Source organism: Sinohyriopsis cumingii, unplaced genomic scaffold (genome assembly GCF_028554795.1).
Source record: "Sinohyriopsis cumingii isolate HCF-2022 unplaced genomic scaffold, ASM2855479v2 utg000229l, whole genome shotgun sequence".
NCBI classification, from domain to species: Eukaryota; Metazoa; Mollusca; class Bivalvia; order Unionida; family Unionidae; genus Sinohyriopsis; species Sinohyriopsis cumingii.
Window position 1 is genome coordinate 4620001 of NW_028315879.1, and position 21841 is coordinate 4641841.

The following is a 21841-nucleotide window of genomic DNA, read 5'->3' on the forward strand; positions in this document are numbered from 1 at the left end:
AAACTCGCTTTTACTCTACGCCGTTCTTCATAAGGTGAATTTCATACACGGATATATACGGTGTACATGTACCTGTTCAAAACAGCCCTGATGCTCATGCATACAGCTTTATCTCATATATACAGATGGATCTCGATGAAAAACTTTGCTGGGTTATTTATATTCGTAAACGGAGAATACGCATTAATGGATGGGATTTACGTATATACATATACAAGGACTCAAGACTTCAAAGAGTTATAAATCATTACGGATAAAAGTCTTGACAAAGTCAATGGTTCCGAAATAAATGACGAGTAACAGACGAGGGGAGCTATACATTATTTGTTTCAACACCAAATTAGGCATCAATAATTAACACCATGATGTCTGTCTGTCCGTCCATTATATAAGTATATTATGCTTGTGATGATATATATATATATATATATATATATATATATATATATATATATATATATATATATATATATATATATATATATATATATATATATAGATGGACAAACAGACGGATGTACGGACGACTGGATGGATGGACGGATCGATGGATTGGATGTATATTCAAATGCAAACACTTTAGAACATATACTACCAATATACGTTCGAATGAACATAAAACCAATGTTTGAAATTAACTCATTACACATTTACAATATAATATTTGGCATAGAGATGGGGTTGTAAGTAAGGTGGAAATGTATCATATGTTACCTATTTATTTCAATTATTCTTATCCAAGTTCACCAAATTATACCCAATATCAACAAGAGAAACAAACGATATTTGCAATCAACCGTTCTAACCGAGAATTATGTAAATACAACACAAACACACGTACATGCATGCATCAACATCATTTCTTCTTTTTCTTGTCATTATTTTTGGGAAGGGCGAGGGTCCCACTTTAGATTGCAATGTGCATACGCTTTCCAACTTCATCATGATTTGCAAAAAACATTTTTTTAAAAAAGATTAACCAACGAATGGTTCATACATTTTTCATTGATCAGGTGGTTTTCCGTTTATTATTCTTGTTCTTTCGTAAATGATATCATACGGTACTTTTAATAGTATATGAATTTCATTTTATACTATCAATAAACATTTATCGCTGTATTTTTTAAAATCAGTATTATTAATTGTTCCATAACTTTCACTTTACTGCCATTATGTATCGATAGGAGTCGATACATATTTTCTATAGCGTTTAACCTGTTAGGAATAGGGAGGGCCATTGGTGAGGTTAGGATAATATTCTATTCAACGTCGCATTTTGATTATAAGCCCATTCGCTTCAAACAATCCGGATTTTTAAAAAATCATCATCACTGATGTTTTTCAATAATAATTATGATATATAGCCCAATGAAATTTATATGGAGCGCGCATAGGAGAATATTTGTTACATTAACTGGCAATTATCACTTCTTTATTAGCATTTTTTATTTTTTATTTTATTGTTTATATCTATCGTAACGTTAACAGTCTGAGTCATATTGTTACGATTTCTGCAGTGTGACAGATTATAGCGATTCAAAGCACTGGGGCTTTGTGCTGCAGACATGTGGCATCGAGTCTCACCCAGTCATATTATCCCGGCACAAGGTCGACCAGTCCTAACACTAACCTCTTGATGCTGAGCGCCAAACGAGGCAACTAATAGTATCACTTATGTAACTATTTGCTATGATTATGCACGAATTCAAATCCACGAAATCTTGCATCGGAGGCGGACGTTCTAACCACGTAGACCACTGGAACTGTCCTTTTCTTCTCATCTGAATGATTTAATTGTGTGAATAAATACTCTTTAAATAGTATTTCACTTTTTACATTCAAAGAGCAAGGTATACAGATTAGGTCACATCATATTTTTGCATTGCGGGCTATTATTGAAAGCACTATTTAAAGCAGAAATTTTATCATAACTGCATAAAAAGACCAATAATACATTTTAAGTACTTACTTGTGTATGAAGTGTATCGGGGCTATGCGTCGGTACCAAGTCTATAGTTTGCTATCATAAATGTTACTTACAACTGGACTTTGCTTCCAATACTAGCATACTGGTTACTGTGACTTTACGAAATTGTTTGTTCTACTATGGTCTGTCTGGAATAAAACTGTGCAAGTAGCCCTTCTTTGAACATCCGGGTCTTCACATATCTCCAGCTTCGAACAAAATGATTCAAATGTGGTTTTATTTGTTCTTACTTCAGATACATGCAACACCATTGTAATGGTGCAAATGTTGTAGATACTTTCGCAAAATATTTTATCGTGGTCAGCCTGACATGTAACCATTCAAGCTGACGTATGTCTGTACTCACAATAAATTTCTGCCTGCGAGGGATGTGATTTGTTCTGTTCAATCTGAGATGAACTGAATTTTAGTGAGAGTCCGTTCGATAACAGTCAGACAGATGGAAGAGGGCAATGTTGACGACAGTCAAATAGTGGAAAATAACAGAGTTGAGCAGAATCTGGGCAAATAGTTTGTTAGATCGTGGGTGATTTGAAACAGGTGTCATAAAATTATATTTTCCAATATAGGCATTAATAAAGGCGGACTAGAGAGTGTCATTCTGTCTTCGGTGGAAGTGTTAAAGTGTAAAATATTTTGTTAGAGAAAGCAATCCTGATTGGCTAAGCTAAACAAGGTGGTGTGTATACACAAACGAATTCAAGGTTTAAAGAAATTGCCCTCGCCAAATTAGCCAGTCTAAGTTCTGACGGAAACCATAATAGCTCCATAGAAAACTAGTAAATAATTTCTCTAGCTAAATAAATCATCGTCTAAGCGACAGGGAGACTGGAAATTTGAGAGACTCGGAACCAAATAAAGAGAGAGAGGGAATATTCCGATGACAAACGAGTGGTAGCTCGGGAAAGCATAAATGTATTTTCTCAGTCAAATATAATATGCATTGAGGTATGTTTGTAATTATTTGTTGAATTTTTATTCTTTAGATTCATACATCAATTTTTCCCCCCGTGGGTTCGGAAGCTAAGGGTTTGTATGCCTTTGGCTTTAATGTTATATGACTCGTGTATTATATGGATGTGTTCGGATTTAGAGGCTTTGTATGCAAAATAAATCGTTGATTGTAGGAATTTCACGCATTTCTCTGAGATGAGTCGTGAAAATTAATTTGTCTGTCTTAAATGATGTGTATGCTAAGTATATATGTTATTATGTCTATGTCAATGAATCGCTAATTCGCAAAGTAACGTAGTTAGGACAAGGAGTGACATCCATTAATTCATTGTGTAATCAAGTTGTGAATTCTTTCAACCTAAAATCGATGGAGCTAGCGTAAGGAACTTGTGCCGACTGACATAGTCAGCTAGTAATTTACAGCTCACGGCAGGGAGTAATAGTTTATCTAGGGAGGACTAATTATGTCATGGTTCAAGTATGAATGCGATGTGAAGCTAGAAAATATATTAATTTACATTAACAGGGTTGTGTGTTAGGTTGCAACCCGACAATAGCTTAGTTATGTTGAATTGCAATATGCGACATCTGACGTACAAAGAGTGGGAATAGTGTTTTATTTGCTCCCATCAGAAAATACCTGACACGAATGTTTGCTGGGTTTTATGTTTTATTTGAAAGAGCAAAATAGTTTCATTATTGTACTGCACATTGGAAAATAATACAGTCTACAACCAAGACGGTTGATAAGCCGAAGAGGCTAGAGGAAAAGAGAAAGAGAGACAGGAAGATGGAAAATAAATATAGCAACGCCAACCTATCACCAACAGTGATTTCGAAAGGACTGGAAGCAGCCAGGTGATGCTGACATGGCGGCAATTCGAGGTCGACCAGTCACTGGATTATATGATAAAATTTGTTCATCGGTGTAACAGAACGGCTACGTGAATTTAGCATAATTGTTTTAAACTAAATGAACCGTTTAAATGTCATGTTCAATTTCATTTTGTTTATGAAACTGGTTAAATTGTTATATTGTACAAACGGGGGGCTCGTGTTGCTCTATTCTATATCTTTGCTCATATCTATGTTATTCCATCCACAACTGTCATATTTTTACTTTATTGTTTATAAAATCTGGGCATTAAACACAGTGGTCGATCATCTCCTTGATAACGATATCCAAAGCGCCATAAGGAGTTAGAGATCACATATCTCTCATCCCCCCATATGATAACCAACTTCAGAGTTTACATATCAAGAACTCATTATTAAAAACGTTCTTTATTAACTTGTAACTTTGCATTCACTTAATTCAAAGTTTGGAAAAAGGCATATCAGAATAATGAATGAATTGACTCTAGATACGCTATCAATGTTGACAGTGTAAGGCAGACAAAACCGTCTGACAAATGAATTATGTACCTTGACGATATAAATGCTATAATGGAATACAACAAACCGCATAACTGGGAGTGTAAATGTTTCATATGAGGAACACGCCACTTATATCAATGTACATTCAATAATAATAATAATAATAATAATAATAATATTCTCTCTCTACACATACACACACTATATATATATATATATATATATATATATATATATATATATATATATATATATATATATATATATATATATATATATATATGTATGTATATACTTGTGTGTATGTGTGTGTGTGTGTGTGAGTGTGCGTGTATGTATGTATCTGAGACAAGTAAGGGGTTGGAAGGTGATAACTAGGCGTGTGAAACTGAAGTTGTTGTTGTTGTTGTTGTTGTAGGGTTTAACGCCATTTTTCAGCACACGATAGGCTATACATGGCGGCCAGTATTAATGGTGGAGGAAGAACCCGGGAAAACCCCGGAAAGAACCACCGACCCACGAGAAGCTACCGGCAAGCTTTCTCACATACCCACATTAGCCGAATCCGAGACTCGAACCCACGCAGACAGAGGTGAGATGGCAGTGATCCGTAACGGAAAGCGCTTTAGACCACTCGGCCACTCGGGGCCCCGTGAAACTGAAGTGATACATTATTTAGGTAGCTATAGGTTTACCAGTTACCTGATCGCCAATCCCACCAAATCGGCATCTCATTTTAATTCACATTTATATTTTGGTTGTTGTGGTTGTTGTTGTTGTAGGGTTTAACGCCATTTTTCAGCACAATATAGGCTATACATGGCGGCCAGTATAACTGGTGGAGGAAGAACCCTGGAAAAACCCGGGAAGAACCACCGACCCACGAGAAGCTACTGGCAGGCTTTCTCACGTACCAACGCTAGCCGAGGCTGAGACTCGAACTCAAGCAGACAGAGGTGAGATGACAGTGATCCGTAATGGTGAGCGCTTTAGATCACTCGGCCACTCGGGGCCCCCTATATTTTGGTAGGCGACATATCAATGTACCGACAACTAATACTTTGTTCTTTTCGTTTAGTGCAGTGTACATCACGAGTTTAGGATTGCTAGGTTTACTCCATGCCCTAATGCATTTGAAACACTGACGTATATCAGACCCTGCTTGACTTGACGTGTTAGAGACCCTGCCTTCACATATACGTGGCCACACCAAAACGTGTATATTTCTGCATTGTGACTTAATGTGGACATAAAGTGTATGCAGTTTGCTTTTGATAAAGAGATTTATTCCGAAACAATAATTGTATTCATTCTTTATTAAAACCTGCATATAAATCTCACACATAATTCACATACACGCAAAACACACACACACACTTAAAATAAAACTGTGCCAAGAACCCGAAACTAGCATGTCATTATGAAACCTAACTAAGCGTAAAGAGTTTTAAAAAAAACAACTACTTACCCAAAATCACAGATGTTTATATCAACAAGATGCGAATATTATACATCGCGTATTCTTCCATCAAATGCCACCCGTCCATCGAATGAAGATATTTCAACATACCATATCTTAACTATTGTAAAGTTCATTCTTGTTTGTAGAAGACTTTGCAAATGAATAGATTTTTGTAGGTTAAATTACAATTATTGTCCCAAACAATGACACAAACTACTTGTTGAAATAAGTATTCCACATAGATTTTGTGTCTCAGAAGTCCTTATAGTCCTTTGTGCTGTAAGGTCGGCCGCATGTAATTTGTAACGATAATGAAAAGCGACAAATAATTAGCACGCACCGTGTACCGTTTAAAGGTCTTCAGTCATTCATCATTTCACTTATTTGAGGCAATGAGACGAATAGATGCTCTTTCCATATACCCATAATAAAATTGTTCATCCGTACCTACCCGAAGTACATCTCGAACACGGCAAATAACGTCACCAATTTACTCCAGTTAAGATCTCTCTATTTGTAATGCAAAGTATAGATAATATAAATCAACTAATGTGGGAAAGCGCATTCGGGTATGATTACTAGGGCAAGTATATGTTATTGAAGGCAGTGTGAAAATGCATTCGGGTATGATGACTAGGACATGTATATGTTATTGAAGGCAGTGGGAAAATGCATTCAGGTGTGATGACTAGGGCAATTATATGTTATTGAAGGCAGTGGGAAAATGCATTCAGGTATGATGACTACGACATGTATATGTTATTGAAGGCAGCGGGAAAATGCATTCAGGTATGATGACTAGGGCAATTATGTTTTTGAAGGCAGTGGGAAAATGCATTCGGGTATGATGACTACGCCATGTATATGTTTTTGAAGGCAGTGGGAAAATGCATTCAGGTATGATGACTAGGACATGTATATGTTTTTGAAGGCAGTGGGAAAATGCATTCGGGTATGATGACTAGGACATGTATATGTTATTGAAGGCAGTGGGAAAATGCATTCGGGTATGATGACTAGGATATGTTATTGAAGGCAGTTTGAAATTGCATTCGGGTATGATGACTAGGAAAAGTATATGTAACTGAAGGCAGTGGGAAAATGCATTCGGGTATGATGGCTAGGATATGTTATTGAAGGCAGTTTGAAACTGCATTCGGGTATGATTAGCACAAGTATTGATAACTTAATTGAAGGAAAGGGGAAAATTTATTTCTGCTCTGATGACTAAGACAAGTATATGCCTTTGAAGGAAAGGGAGATAGTTTTTTTTCATCTTGATGACTAGACAATTATAGGTTATTGTAGGAAAGGGGGAAAATGCATTCCGCTTTGAGGACTATGACAAGTATAGGTTATTGAAGGAAAGGGAGAAAATGCATTCGGTTATGGTAAGTAGGTTAAGTATAGATATAGATGCACCCGTTACCATAAGTAACAGTACGCGGTACTACATGACCTTCGAGTGAACCCCTACAGCTGACTCGCTCTGAAAAGTCTTTTCTGGTGGTTCAGGAGACGAAGCAAAGAAGACCATCCCCAGGGAGTGAAGTTAATAGGTAAGAGCTGCATAGACAGCGCATAACATCAGCTCAGGTGGTGTAGGAACGGACTTCCAGCAACTGCATTCGGACATTCTCGACACTGTCGTGCCAGTCGTGGTATGAAACAGACGTGGACGAGACAGTAGGTGACCACTATTTAAAAAAAAAGAGTCCAAAAGATTGTCACCAAATTGAAACAAAAGAATTTGAAACATGCATTGGTCGAAATGAAATTTGCAGCCACCTGAATACACTCGATATAAACAGAGAAGGTCAAAGAAAACTGTAAACTCAGCTGCATCTATAACTTTCTTCCCACCACACGTAAACATCAGGATTAATGTGATGAGAAAAGAAATGTCACACAGACTTCTGAATGAGAAACATCGGCTACAGAAGGCCTTTTTTTATACGATAACACTTTTTCATTCAAGAAGACAGCCTTCAGCAACATCATAAGAACTGTCTAGTACAAGCTGGGAGAGTTTCAAGACTCATGGCCAGGCAATAAGGCAGATGAGGTTCGGTTCAACGCAGACATGGATGACTTCAAGAACTTTTAAGAGTCTTTGAAGCCAATCTAGGGACACACTCATCATGAATATCTTCAATACTCAATGCTGACTGATCACTAACAATAAAAAAATGAGCATGAGCATCGGTGGCATGTTTAATCAGTGAGCAGGCAATTGATCGATTGCCCCTAGTGGAAATCTACATATTACCTTCTTATCTGCCAACGTAGGCTGAAGCTATGAAAGCAATTTAACCTCTTGTCAACGGCAATACCTTGGAGCAGATGCATGCCAGAAATCTCCAATGTCGGAGGTTCGCACATGACAAAGACGCTGACTTACCTCTATCAATCAATTTGGACTCAAGGAGAAATACACCAGGAATACGAGGATGCCCCCATTGTCCATGTGTACAAATGGAAAGGCAGCCATCGGGGCACCCCCTTGCTGTTAATAGCTGGCAAAATCCTCACCACAATTCTTCTGAATCGCCACGTAGGCCAATCAAGGACACTTGTATGAGAGTCAGTATGATTTTAGGAAAAGACGAGTGACCAAAACACAAGATATCCGCAGCTCGTCAACTCCTGGAGAACTGCCATGAACATACCTGACAAAAGCTATTGAAACTGTAAGCAGTGGATGTCTTCAGAACACCATAGCAAAAGCAAACTTGGTTGCCAAGAGGAATACATCGTGATGATTCGGCAATTCCATGATCGAATCCACTTTCTTGTTGCGGACGACGACGGTCCCAAACCTCTTCAATATGATGTCCTCTGCCATGCTTTATATTGCCTTCTGTGACTATGACACTTGGATCTACATCAGATACGGGACTGAGGGAAATCGCTTCACTCTGAGGAGACTAAATGCGAAGACGGAGGTATATGAAGTGACTGTTCGTGATCTCCTATTTGCGGATGACTGTTACATGAATGCTAATTCTGAGTCAGAGTATGTACCACTTCACTCCATCTTGTAATAATTTCGGTCTCACAATCAAGATAAAGACAGAGGTGATGCACTAACATTCACCAGGAAGGCCTTTCGTAGAGCATATCATCTCAGCAAATTTACAAGCCCTCATGGCAGTAGAGAGATTCTCAAGTCTCAGCATTACATTATACCGTGCAGTCCAAATCCGTGATAGAACCAGGGGCCCCGATTGGCCGAGTGGTCTAAAGCGCTCTCGGTTATGGATCACTGCCATCCCACCTCTGTCTGAGTGGGTTCGAGCCTAGGATTCGGCTAATGTGGGTATGTGAGAAAGTTTGCCAGTAGCTTCTCGTGGGTCGGTGGTTCTTCCTGGGGTTTTCCGGGTTCTTCCTCCACCATTAATACTGGCCGCCATGCATAGCCTATCGTGTGCTGAAAAAATGGCGTTAAACCCCACAACAATAACAACAACAACAACCATGATAGAACCAACGCCAGAATTGCTAAAACAAGTGTGACCTTTGACAGACTAGGAGTAAATATGTTGGAGCGCGGAGGCATCAATCTACAAACTAAACTTAAGGTCAACAAAGCCATTGTGTTTCCGAAATTGCTGTATGTTTGCTAAACCGGACGATATACAGACGCCATGTCAAGAAGTTGAACCACTTTTACATGGGCTGCCTGAAGAAACAGATGAAGATAAGATGGCAGAACTGGGTGGCAGACATTGAGATTCTCACAGGGGAAGACCCCAAGCTAGATGTGCAGTCCACGTCATAAGGAGATCTACCAAAGAAGATCTTCTATGGCGTGATGATGGAGGAAAGGCGATATTTAGGTTTTCAGAGTCACGTTTTAAAGCTTCCACACTTCACCGTTTAAAAACTTCAACACTGACGACGGGTCTTGGGAAGTATCTCACAGGATTGCTGCACCATGAGCATTCTAATCCATACAGGAGCTACAGACGTCGATGTAAGAAAATTGCCGAGTCAGTGAAGAAGAGCGATCAGCGTAAACTGCAGAACTTCAGCATGTCCTCTTTCAGTCTAGCATCTCATGTCAAGTGTGTCGCGGAAAGTCTAGAGCACAAATCGGCCTAGTCAGGCACTCTACTACTCACAAAAATCCCACCAGTTAGAAATATCATGGTCATTTTCGAACACGATGGACAAACTAAAGATATCACGATAAGAACACCGTAAACATTGCACTATGCGCCCGCACTGATGTAACCGTTATCTATATTGGCACTAGTTAGGCATGGTTAACTTTGGAGATTAATAGCATGTCAAAATACCTTGAACTTTTATAATCGGATGCAGCTCAGACTTTGAAAATCAAACTCAGATTTAAAATTATATATATATATATATATATATATATATATATATATATATATATATATATATATATATATATATATATATATATATATTTCTTACGGATATCTATCTGGTCAGCTTGTGCGGCCTTTGGTCAAGGTATGCGGGCTTTGTTCAGGAGTATGTAGATTTTGTTCACGTTATGCAAGCTTTGTTCAAGGTATATGGGCATTGGTCAAATTATAGTGGCATTGGTTAAAGTATGGAGACTTTGGACTTGGTATGCGGACTTTGATCAACGTATGCGGGTATTGGTCAAGGTATAAGGGCTTTAGTCAATGTATGCGGTCTTGAATTAAAATTAAGGCGCAGAAACCAAACTTTTCTATTCCAACTTAGCATGACCAAGACCATTAACCTTTATACGTCAGAATTTTAAGTCTTCTTTATTACCAAATGTGCGTATAGGCTAGATGTGTATGGGCAGTGTGTAAACGGACTTCGTGTGTACGGACTATTTGTGTGTATGAACCATGTGTGTACGAGGATCCGTTTTAATGGACTATGTGCGGTTGGGCTATGTGTGTACAGGATTTCGAATCATATAAATCAAAGTTAAACATATCGTATATCTCATACATTAAATATACATTTGACGTATGTAATGATCTATGTGATCGATTGTAATTTCCAGGCTTGGATGGGGGGATAGCAAAGTCAAGGGGGTTCCTAATAGTCCGCACCCCTACAAGTATTCTTTGCTATATTCCATATCTCTAACATTATTTCAGCATATAAAATATCCCATAACACACGCAATAATAATGTGACCAAATCATTTATGGTACAATAGTCCTAAATTATAAGAATTTACAGTAACCCCTAATAATCCTATCTTATGTGGAATGACGATAAACTAATAGATAATCCTTAAATATAGGGAATGATGGTAACCGCTATATAATCCTATATTATAGGAAATGATGGTAACACTTACATAATCCTATATTATATGGAATGACGGTAAACCACTAGCTAATCCAAATAGAGGGAATGATGGTAATCCCTGTATAATCCTATATTATATGGAACGACGGCAACTCTCAAATAATCATATGTTATCTGTGAAGACGGTAAACCCCTATATTATAGGGAATGATGCTAACACTAAAAAATCCTATATTATAGGGAATGAGGAGAAACACCTAAATAAATCTATATGATAGGGAATGAGGGGAACCACCTAAATAACCATATATTATAGGGAATGAGGGGAAATACCTAAATAATCCTATATTATAGGGAATGATGGTAATCCCTACATAATCCTATATTATGGGAAATGATGGTAACCCCTTCAATATTCCTAAATTATAGAGAATTGTGGTAAACCCCTGGATAATCCTACATTACAGAGACGGACGGTAACACATAAATAATCCAAACTTATTGGAATGATGGTAAACTTCTTACCTTTATATTGGTCATCTCGCAGATTGAATATTAACTATTTATATATCCAGTGTCTTTCATCATACCACTACTAATGTTTTAAATAAGGTCAGACTCGTATTTATATAGCAAGTATCGTTTTCAATACACACATTCATAACCCGAAATGAATTGCATTCCACTATCATGTTTCATTTCAAGTGCTAATCCTCTTAGTTCCCAACGTTGGTTGATTGTTTTTAAACAACGTGTTCAACATATTTACATATATCAAGCCGAGAAAGTGCGAGCAAAGCGCATTTTGCAAGAACAGACGGAAGCAGACGTAACTACGAGTTCGAGGTAGCCAAAGCGACATTTGGGATAGGAGCGACACTCCCTGTCAACTGAGCGACCGCGGTTCCTTTGACATTCGAAACGGACAAAAGATTTTAAGCAATGGAAATTGGGGTCATTTACAGATCAAATTCTGAAAAACGACGAGTAAATAAGTCGGTTTTTGTTTAATAAGAAGAATTTGTCAAAAAGGAACATTGAACTTCGAAAAATCTTTTTTTTAGTTTGTACCGTGTGTTAAATCGGAACAAAACAGGGTTTAAGATAATTTGATTTCCAATTTTAACCCAATCCAGTAAAGTTATTTTTCACGTGAATACACGAATTTACTTACTAGATAATGGCTGTCAATTTATTATCTGTTTCAAAATAGAATTTCTTCTTATTACTCCATTATTCAAACAAGCTGTCATTATTAAGCAAGCAACTCGATATCGATATGGCCATGACGATTCAATGTGTCTGAGTATCAAATAACTATATAACTGCCATTCTCCCCATTCAGTTATTTCTTTTAGCCTGGACATGTTCGTGTTCCGAAATGAGACTTGCTATTGATCGAATTATGATAAACGACTAACCATGTGAATGGACTGGTTGCTTCAGGTATCTCAAAGCATTATTCAAAGACCTATTTTTTTTACAGTGGAAAGTAAAATTGAACAGCGGCTTAGTGGTTATATTGTCTTACTTTCAACTAGAATGACACAGGTTCGAATCCTGCCAAACCAGACTATTTCGGCCGCCATGTTGTTTTTCAGGGCAAGACTCTTTACTCTAATTGCCTCCGTACGACATAGCCTTTCTGTGTTGATGTGCCGTAAATTAGCGAACAATCAGTTATCCTCCTTTACTCACGACGCAGTTCATTCTTGGTTTCATAGCAACCTATCGAAACCAATCCAGCTTCCTGGTTATATAACAAACTATAAAACTAGTCCAACTTCCTGATGGAATAACGTTTAAATTATAAACAATTCCACCACGGAATCCCAAATTTCCTTTACTTCCAATGATATTACCTTATACAGTGAATATTCAAGATCGAATACAGAGTGTGAAAACAAGCGACACATCAACAACTTCCGATCTGCATAACACGTACAAACCTACCTACATGCCAACCTATCCACGAACCTACCTACATGCCAATCTACCCACGAACCTACCGTTTTGACTAACTAACCACCGACCTACTACAAAATGCTCCAATTATGGTTCCCCATCCCCTACTTCAATGTAAACTATCCGACACATGTGTTAAGAAAATTGGAATATTAATTAAACCATCCTATTCATTTATATAACACCTAACCAGCGTACCTATATGATGAATTATCTGCGTACTTACTTTATCAGAATTTCTTTACTGACATTGTTTATGTTTTCATGATCAACCAAGCTGAGTTAAGCGAAATAAATTCCCGCGTTCGTCCTCCTCCACCTGCCTCCAAATTCCTTGCATGCAAGGAGGAAACAAAAAACACGTATAACTTACCTGGTTGAAAGTAAAAGATGATGATAGTTTACTTTACCATTGGAAAGTTCAGCATTAATGCCAATGTAATTGTTTTAAAAATCTTATGGGATTTCATTATCGTTCAGATCTGGATATTTCTGATAAATTGTAGTCTGCAATATAATACTGACCACTACGAAACTCCACGAATATGTTCTTTAATTATATCCTAGTATATTCACCATATGTGAAGGCGTGACGGTTGAGTCGTTTTTTCCTCAAGAGGTACGAATCTGTCCAAGGTAAATATAAATTTGTCAGGCAGAGCTATCAGATCTTGACATGTCCTTTGAAGGTAAAATCCATAAATATTGACACTTTATCTTTTGATCGTCATAAACTTGATAAATGCCAAACATGTAAAGGATGTTTGAAAACACACAGGCTTATAGAAATATTTCATTCAAAAGAAATTCTAGAGAGCCTATTGTGTGTTCGGTACGGCCATATTGCAGAAGGGTAAAAATGTTATGACGGCATCAGAAGGTGTCCGAATGTTTCGTTGCGTCACAATGTTGGCTTATCTTTCATACAGTTTTATTTACAGTACAACTATGAATGTTGTTGGAGTGGAATATTTTTATAAATCAAATATGTAACCACGCTTAACCTCGAGTTCTGTTTTGCTTTTAATTCAACTATGCCTTTTTCGCCAACGAGGACTTAAATATGACGATTTCAGACAGGAGTGAAAATACAAAGGCGATGCTGTGATTGTTGGAGACCTGGAACTATCACTTGAGCAGAGTTCGGTTCCTATTTAAGCCTTAGCATAAAAATGTATGGATATTACGTAAATTGTTTGTTATGTTCGGAATCATGAAGTACTGTCATAATGAGGCTTAACTCCATAGTTCATGCGGCCATTACAAGCTACCCGAGCCTGTGACATCACAGACAGTATCTAATGACAACCAACAGTGACAGATATAAAACGATAATTTCAGGCGATTTATTTTCAAGAAATGCAACGTTTTTTTAATTATCATTTTGAGATTATATATACATATTAATTGATGATGTTGTCGCTGGTTTGTGATTAACACCATTTCATAGAGCATGATAGGCTATACATGGAGGCCAGCATAACTGGTGAAAGATGAACACGGGGAAAACCCCGATAAGGACCTCAATGGCCCCCAGGAAGCTACTGTCAAGTTTGTTTTTACATATCTACTTTGGCCCAGCCCCGAGACTTGATCCAACGCGGACAGACGTGAGCTGTCTGTGATCGGTAAAGGCGAGCGCTGTAGACCACTCTGCCAACCGCCCCTCCCCCACACTATTTGTAGTAAATGCAGTGAAACGTGGATTTTCCGTTTAATGTATCTGCTCCAGTGCAGAAAATATTTTTTAAAAAAAAAATTGGTTGAATAACATAGCCATGAAGTATTAGTGATACGTGTTATTCTAACGACTATATGGTACGGGAAACAACCATATTTAGGCGTATTTAAAGCAGAGTAGCTATCGCCAAATTTCCAGAATCATAAAGTCTTAAGTGCACTGAACATGACGTCACAAATCTTACAAAATGTACTTATAGGTTACTGCATTTATATGGGAAAATATGAACGAGTTTTTTGGATGGAATACTGCACGACCTTGGGAGTGAAGTATATCCTTCCGACAAACCGAGTTCATATTTTCCCATACAAATGCAGTAATCTTTTCATTATATGCTCATTTTTTTTAATTCTACCTAAGGCTTAATTATATAAACAAAATACACTACAAGAAACAACGTAAATGAATGTATGCCGCATTTCAAACTAAATACACAAGCGCATATTCATCATTGCACAAATCAATATTATTACTGCGCACATAACTCCGCCCAGATAAATTTGAACTTAGTAGCGCGCTCGACATAACTTTCGAAAGAAAATGACGTGTCTAGTTAAAATTGAAATTTGGAGTCATATTGTGAATGAATGTGCATTGCAACAACTTTTCCATTTCATCTGGAATGAATAGAGTTTGGTATTTTTCTCGATTCTAGGAAATTTCGTGATTATGGACTGGATTTGTATGTGACAATTCCACATAAAATACATGAGATTGAAGAAGCTAGGGAGAAGCGTGTTGACATCTGCAAATGTGTTTCTGTTTCTGTCATTGAATGTCTGAAATCATAATGTGGGAAAAATATGAAGTATTTCAATTGCAATTATCAAAAAGGCGCTATGGAATTTAATGCTTATTTCATTTTGAGTGCAGTAAGGAGGATGTAGTCGCACTTATCATTGAAATTACAGTACACTTTCGAAATGTGTAATCCAGATTGAGAACTTACGACATGACTCATGTAAATCGGATTTCCAGAAATAAGAAAATATATTTTGAGGAAATTCAGGATGTAAAACTGTAAGTACATTTTATTTTGCCATTCTTATCACCAGCTAAAGAAGAGAGTATATGATTTGTCACTTGTATGTTATTTGTAAGGACCTTATCTTGCGTCTGTTATATACTGTAGCTAGCCTAAATCCGAAACATTGTGTCAACGCGGAATGTGCCAAAGCAGATGGTATGTGGCAGTCCACGAAACAGCTGTTTTAGTTCATTTAGAAACAAATTTAAACAATCACAACGTAAAGAGCCTCTTACGCGAGTGTACATGATTTGTGTACAAATCAGAAGTGCTGGCATCTGCGTCCATTGTTTGTTTACAACAGAAAGTAGTTCCTTTAAGCACGTGAATGCTATAAGTGTATTGTCGCGCTGGTTCAATATCGGGTAATACTGCACCATTCTGGCAATGTAAAGTTAACAGGGAAAAAATAAGCATATAATAATGAACGTGACATAGCTAATGCCAAGTGTCCAAAGTTTTACAGTCTAAGCCGACTTAACGTAGCGTAGCTAACGCCAAATGACCAAAAAATTATAGCTTATTTGTACTGAACGTGGCGTAGCTAATGCCAAATGTCCACAATCATGCAGACAATGCACACTGAACGTAGCGTGGCTAATGCCTTATGTCCAAACTCATCCAGTCTAAGTGCATTGAACGCACGTACCTAGCGACAAATTTCAAAGTTCATACAGTCTAATCGTACTGAACGTAGCGTAGAAAACGCCAAATATCAAAATGCTTAACCAAAGTGTATAGAACGTATCTTAGCTGAAGTCCAAAATTATGCGGTCGAAGCGTGCTGAACATAGAATAGCTAACGCCAAATTTCCAAACGACGCAAAGATTAGCGTTAAGCGCTAATGTTGTCCCATCTCACATGAGACCTGCATTGCAACTTAAAACAACACAACTCATAGTACTTAGGATGGTTTAGAAACACACTACATATATCAATCGGCATGTACATTTTCTAGATTAAATTAAGGCAAAAGTAAATGAACTCACCTGCAACATATACACTTCACGTAACTAATCCTTTCTAGACAGAATCTTTCTCTTTAGACTTTGGACAATACAACGAGAGCTGTGTGACATGTTAGTTCAACAGTGCCTTTTTCATTAATGAAAACCGGCTCTTTGTGCATCACAAAATAAATCTATATTTATGGCATGTTTTTCTCAATATAATTATCAGCATACTTTAGGATACTGTTACCTACTAGATTTCTTCTACATAGAAAAATATCACTTTCGTAGAGAGGTCATGAGTACTATATTGTTTACACATAAGGGTAGTGATTAAATTTTACGCAAATAGTATTATAATTTTCCGGTCATTTAGACTAGCAAGTCAGACGGAACTTAAATGGTCACCATAAATTACTCGGCAACCTGGCTATCGTTACCGACTGGTCATTCAATACATACACAAACAAGTATAACCTCAGTAAAGGATCATAAATGAGCGCTCGTTTCCAATGAAACTTATCAAACGAGTCTAGTAACTTCAATATTTTCGACGGGTTTCTAAATTTGATTTGAAGTAAGCACAGATATAATAATCTATTTACTGTATGATGAACGATAATGATTTCATCTAATCGAAACGCAGAACAATATATTGAAATGACTGTCATGCATTCAATGTTTGTTACGCTTTACTTGATGTATGATGTTATGGTGTCGTTTATGGTATTATAACGTGTTATTACATAAGCCACATTTATGACATAGTCGGTACACTATGCCTATAGCGCGTGCAGTTTCATATTTTTAATATAATAACATGTGAACATATCACTTTATGTGTTTCTGATTGGTTCAAATAAGCCCATGAAATTATTGTGCAGTATTCTCTTTACTGATTGGCTCTGATCGTGGGAAAAGGTTTTTAAGCCCGCCTTCTGACATTTTTTGTTTTCAATGAACATTTTGGCGGTCATTTTTCGACTCGACTCAAGAAATAGAATGGGTGAAAATGGTCTCGTCTGTCTGAATATGGCCTATTTACCCCCCACATGTGTTTTTCTACGTCATGAATAATAACATCGTGATCCATCATATGGAAAATGGCGTAAAACCACAATACAAGAACAACAACAAGAAGTAAAACGAAGGGTATTGCTCATTTGATAACGGGGAGTGGGGTGGTTGGGCGGTAGGGAATGGAGGGGGGACGGTATATATGTAATATAGAATCCACCCTGTATACATGCGTCCGCCTCGGAAGCGGGATGTCGTGGGTTTGAATCCCGGCCGAGTCATACCAGCGACTTACTAAAATGGTGCTAACAGCTGCCTCGCTTGGCGCTCAGCATTAAGAGGTTAGTCTTAGGACTGGTCGGTCTGGTGTCAGGATAATGTGACTGGGTAGGACATCATGCTACGTGTCTGTGGCATGATGCCCCAGTGCTAGACAGCACTATACAATGGCACACTGCAGACATCGTAGCGATATGACTCAGAAATTGTTAAAAGCTACCTCAAAAATCCTAATCACACACACACACATACAGAAGTAAATAAACACATCTCGGTTCGCATACACCGGTCTACCAACTAACATAACTTTATCCAACCAAAGCATATTTACGTAGTAAATATGTGATGCAAACCAGTCTAAAAAAAAATTTCCTGCGTCTTCTATGCAGTCTACTGTTCCATATCAAATACTGCAAATATCTGGCCACAAATACATTGTAGCAAATATGGGAATTTCTGCATCCAGTAGCCAGACATTAGGTTACGTAAACATGGATCGTCTACTGTACTGCATCAAACAATGCGACATCACGCTCATTGGACAATCTGTGTTGAAAAACGATTTTGTTTGTGTAAAATGTTCTGTTTATTAGGAAGGACGCTTGTTCTTCGACTTAGGCTAATAGATTGTAAGAAAAGTATAATCTACTTTTAAACGTTAATACTAGTTCAACTTTGTTTGGAACTATTTCTACGCACAACAAATGAAAGCTGCATAGTGTCAGAATGAACAAAATTATTTGTCCTTCTTCATATCAAAAAATTTCCACTGAAATAAAGACAATGTGGTAAACAGAATATCAAATAGGTAATGATTTAATATTAAATTTATGAAACGAGTTGATTAATGTCCAGCTTTTGATCGCCAAGGATCGCAAAACCTGGACATTATTCAACTCTTTCATAAATTCAATATTAAATCAATACCTCTACTGAGATACTTTATATATGCAGATTGTGACATGGGTATATAAACATAGAGTACACAGTAGACATATGATCAGTGTCAGCAAACGAGTTTTGAAATCTTGAAATTTTTTTTTTTTTTTTTTTTTTTTTGTTGCTGCTGCTATTATTATTATTATTATTGAATGGATTTGATGTAGAATTGACCAACGATGGAGCCTTTATGTTTATGTCCTTGATTTCCGTTCTTGCGCTTTATATGAGATTATCACGACATAAGTTGTAATGTGAAGAAATTCATAACGTCATCCATCAACAATACACATTTTTGTAGATCAAAGAGAAACTTCGTTCATTTGATCTATGTTTTTCTTGGTTTTATTTGTTCTTGAAAGCAGTGACGCAAAAAGAAAACACATTACGCTTTAAAAATCGAAAAGTTTAGTTCATGGTTTCCACAACACTTCATAGCATTCATACATTTATTGCCATTTGCATGTATTTTGAACAATTAATTTCCGTGACCAAAATTTCATTGTTAAATTTCCAAGATGTCAAGACGTTCAGTCATAGACGCGAGCGAGTCAACCCAGCAATCAAATTTTGATCAGAAAGTAAATTTTGGTCACGGAAATAGATTTTCCGAAATTATGAATTTCTTTTCTGAGTCGGGATATATTTTGTGGATGAAACCCATCCTGTAAGTACCTACACATCTCTTTGTGGTTATCTTTATTTTAAAGCCCTTTTCCGAGAACACCTCGTCTAACACGAGTTCTTCGAGCAAGTTTCAGCACAACACAGACTGTAGTTATAGCTGTTCGTGTCCGCTCAACAACACAACGTACATACGAAGAATATATTTTTAATAATACAGCAACTGGAATTAAGACGTCATGACGCTCGTAATGAGCTAGGTCGAGACAGAAAGCATGAGTCGTAGCATGAAAAACCCCTGATAATCTCACAAAAAGTGAGATTTGACGTTTACCTAATTCGATTTCAAATGCTCTGTTGACAATTCGATTCGCAAATTAAATTGCAGCTATTGCATTTATAAATGTGACAAAGTGATTCAGAACTACATTTCTAACGGTAACTATCCTTTACACAAAATACATCGCTGTATCTGACACCACTAGTACTACTACTATTACTAAACTGCTGCTGGTACTACTACTAATACTATTATTACTATGACTAATGATGATGATGATGATGATAATAATCATGAACATGATGATGATGATAATAATAATATTATGAACAACAACAATAATAATAATAATAATAAAAGAAGATCGAAGTCTACTCAAAGTAGGTACATCATCTGTAACAAAAGTTCATCTTAATTGTACGTGCTTGATTTATTAAATGCCAGGCAAGGAAATTAGTGGAGTGAGAAAAATTCAGTCAGTTGAGAACCTGAATGGTTAATATTCTCAGCAAAATGTCATGTTTTGAAAAATAAAACGCCAGTTAAAATAGATATCATCATCATCATCATCATCATCATCATCATCATTCCCTGAAATGTATTTTACGTTTTCTTGATTTCCACTGCCCTAGGATGCGTACCATTCTGAAGTTGTACCTGCGAAGGTTAAGCAGGGACGTCATTTGGGAGGGGCGGGGTGACATCCCAACACCAGGAGTTACATGTGCTGTAAAATGTAAAATTGATGTTGCCAATATACGAAAATTAACAAGCCTGTCAAGTTTTGCCCCCCACCAAGTTGTGCCCCCCCCCCCCAAGAAAGTTGAAATGGCGTCAATGGGTTTAAGCCTTCTCGAATGAGCACTGTTTATACAAAAAATAATTATATTTGTTTTGTATGAGGATACATAAACTTACTCAGCATACCCCACACACACACACGCACGCACGCACGTACGCACTAACCCACACACGCACCCACCCACCCACACACATACACACACATACCTACATACATACATACATACATACATACATACATACATACATACATACATGCATGCATACATACATACATACATACATACATACATACATACATACATAAATACATACATACATACGTACATAGCACTGCTTTGCAGGGTGCCCTTTCTCTTATTTCTGTCTGTCTGTCTCTCTTACTGTCTATTTCACACACATACACACACACACAAACACACACACACACACACACACACATTAAACAACCTCACAGCCGTTTGTAAATTATGACAGGTACTTAATCACCACTGCCCACCAACGTATTCATGCACTGAATATTCATTAAAATTTAAGTTGTATGTGGCAATGCCCTGTACAATAAAAAGACAAAGAGCAAATGGAATCATTTATTATAACATTTGTCATTTAACAGGGACACATCTTATCTTTTCAATGTACGTTAATGCCACTACTGACATCTTCTATCTCAATTATTCATAAAAGAACCTTTCACTTATCGATTATTCAAACAAAGGCTTAAATCACACCGGTCGATCAACTCCATTTTTATAAAAAGATTGCATTTCCTTCTGCATTTAAAATCTTTTGTCCAGAACCTGTCAAAATAACAGTAGAAACGGTAGGGTGGTCTCTTTAATATACCTTATTCGAATATTAATGCAATGCCATTTTAATGGGTTTTTTTCTTTTCTTATTGAGTCAATAGTTTAACTAGAGTCCACAGAAGTTCTTCTATATATATATATATATATATATATATATATATATATATATATATATATATATATATATATATATATATATATATATATATACATGCGTGTGTGTATGTATGTATGTATGTTATGTATGTATGTATGTATGTATGTATGCACGTATGTAAGGGTGCAACAAATTTTCTCGTGGTCAGCTTGACACGTAACAATTAACTTTGTTGTATAGGCTAGGTTCACAATAAA

The 21841-nt window shown here is 36.9% G+C and overlaps 1 protein-coding gene and 1 long non-coding RNA gene across 6 annotated transcripts in view; one reads left to right on the forward strand and one right to left on the reverse strand.

Moving 5' to 3' along the window:
• The window catches only part of LOC149774468 (uncharacterized), a 149127-nt gene that overhangs the window by 75553 nt on the left and 51733 nt on the right, over positions 1 to 21841 (reverse strand). The window contains exon 1 of one of the 3 annotated variants that reach the window (XM_089945207.1): positions 11580 to 11697. The exons of the other annotated variants lie outside the window; for them this stretch is intronic. Coding sequence (XP_089801333.1) covers positions 11580 to 11594 — 15 coding nt within the window. The 5' untranslated portion in view covers positions 11595 to 11697. Of the gene's footprint in view, positions 1 to 11579; positions 11698 to 21841 lie in introns of those variants that run through there. 3 annotated transcript variants of the gene reach the window in all.
• The window catches only part of LOC149774469 (uncharacterized), a 64840-nt gene that overhangs the window by 41841 nt on the left and 1158 nt on the right, over positions 1 to 21841 (forward strand). The gene's annotated exons all lie outside the window — the stretch shown is intronic.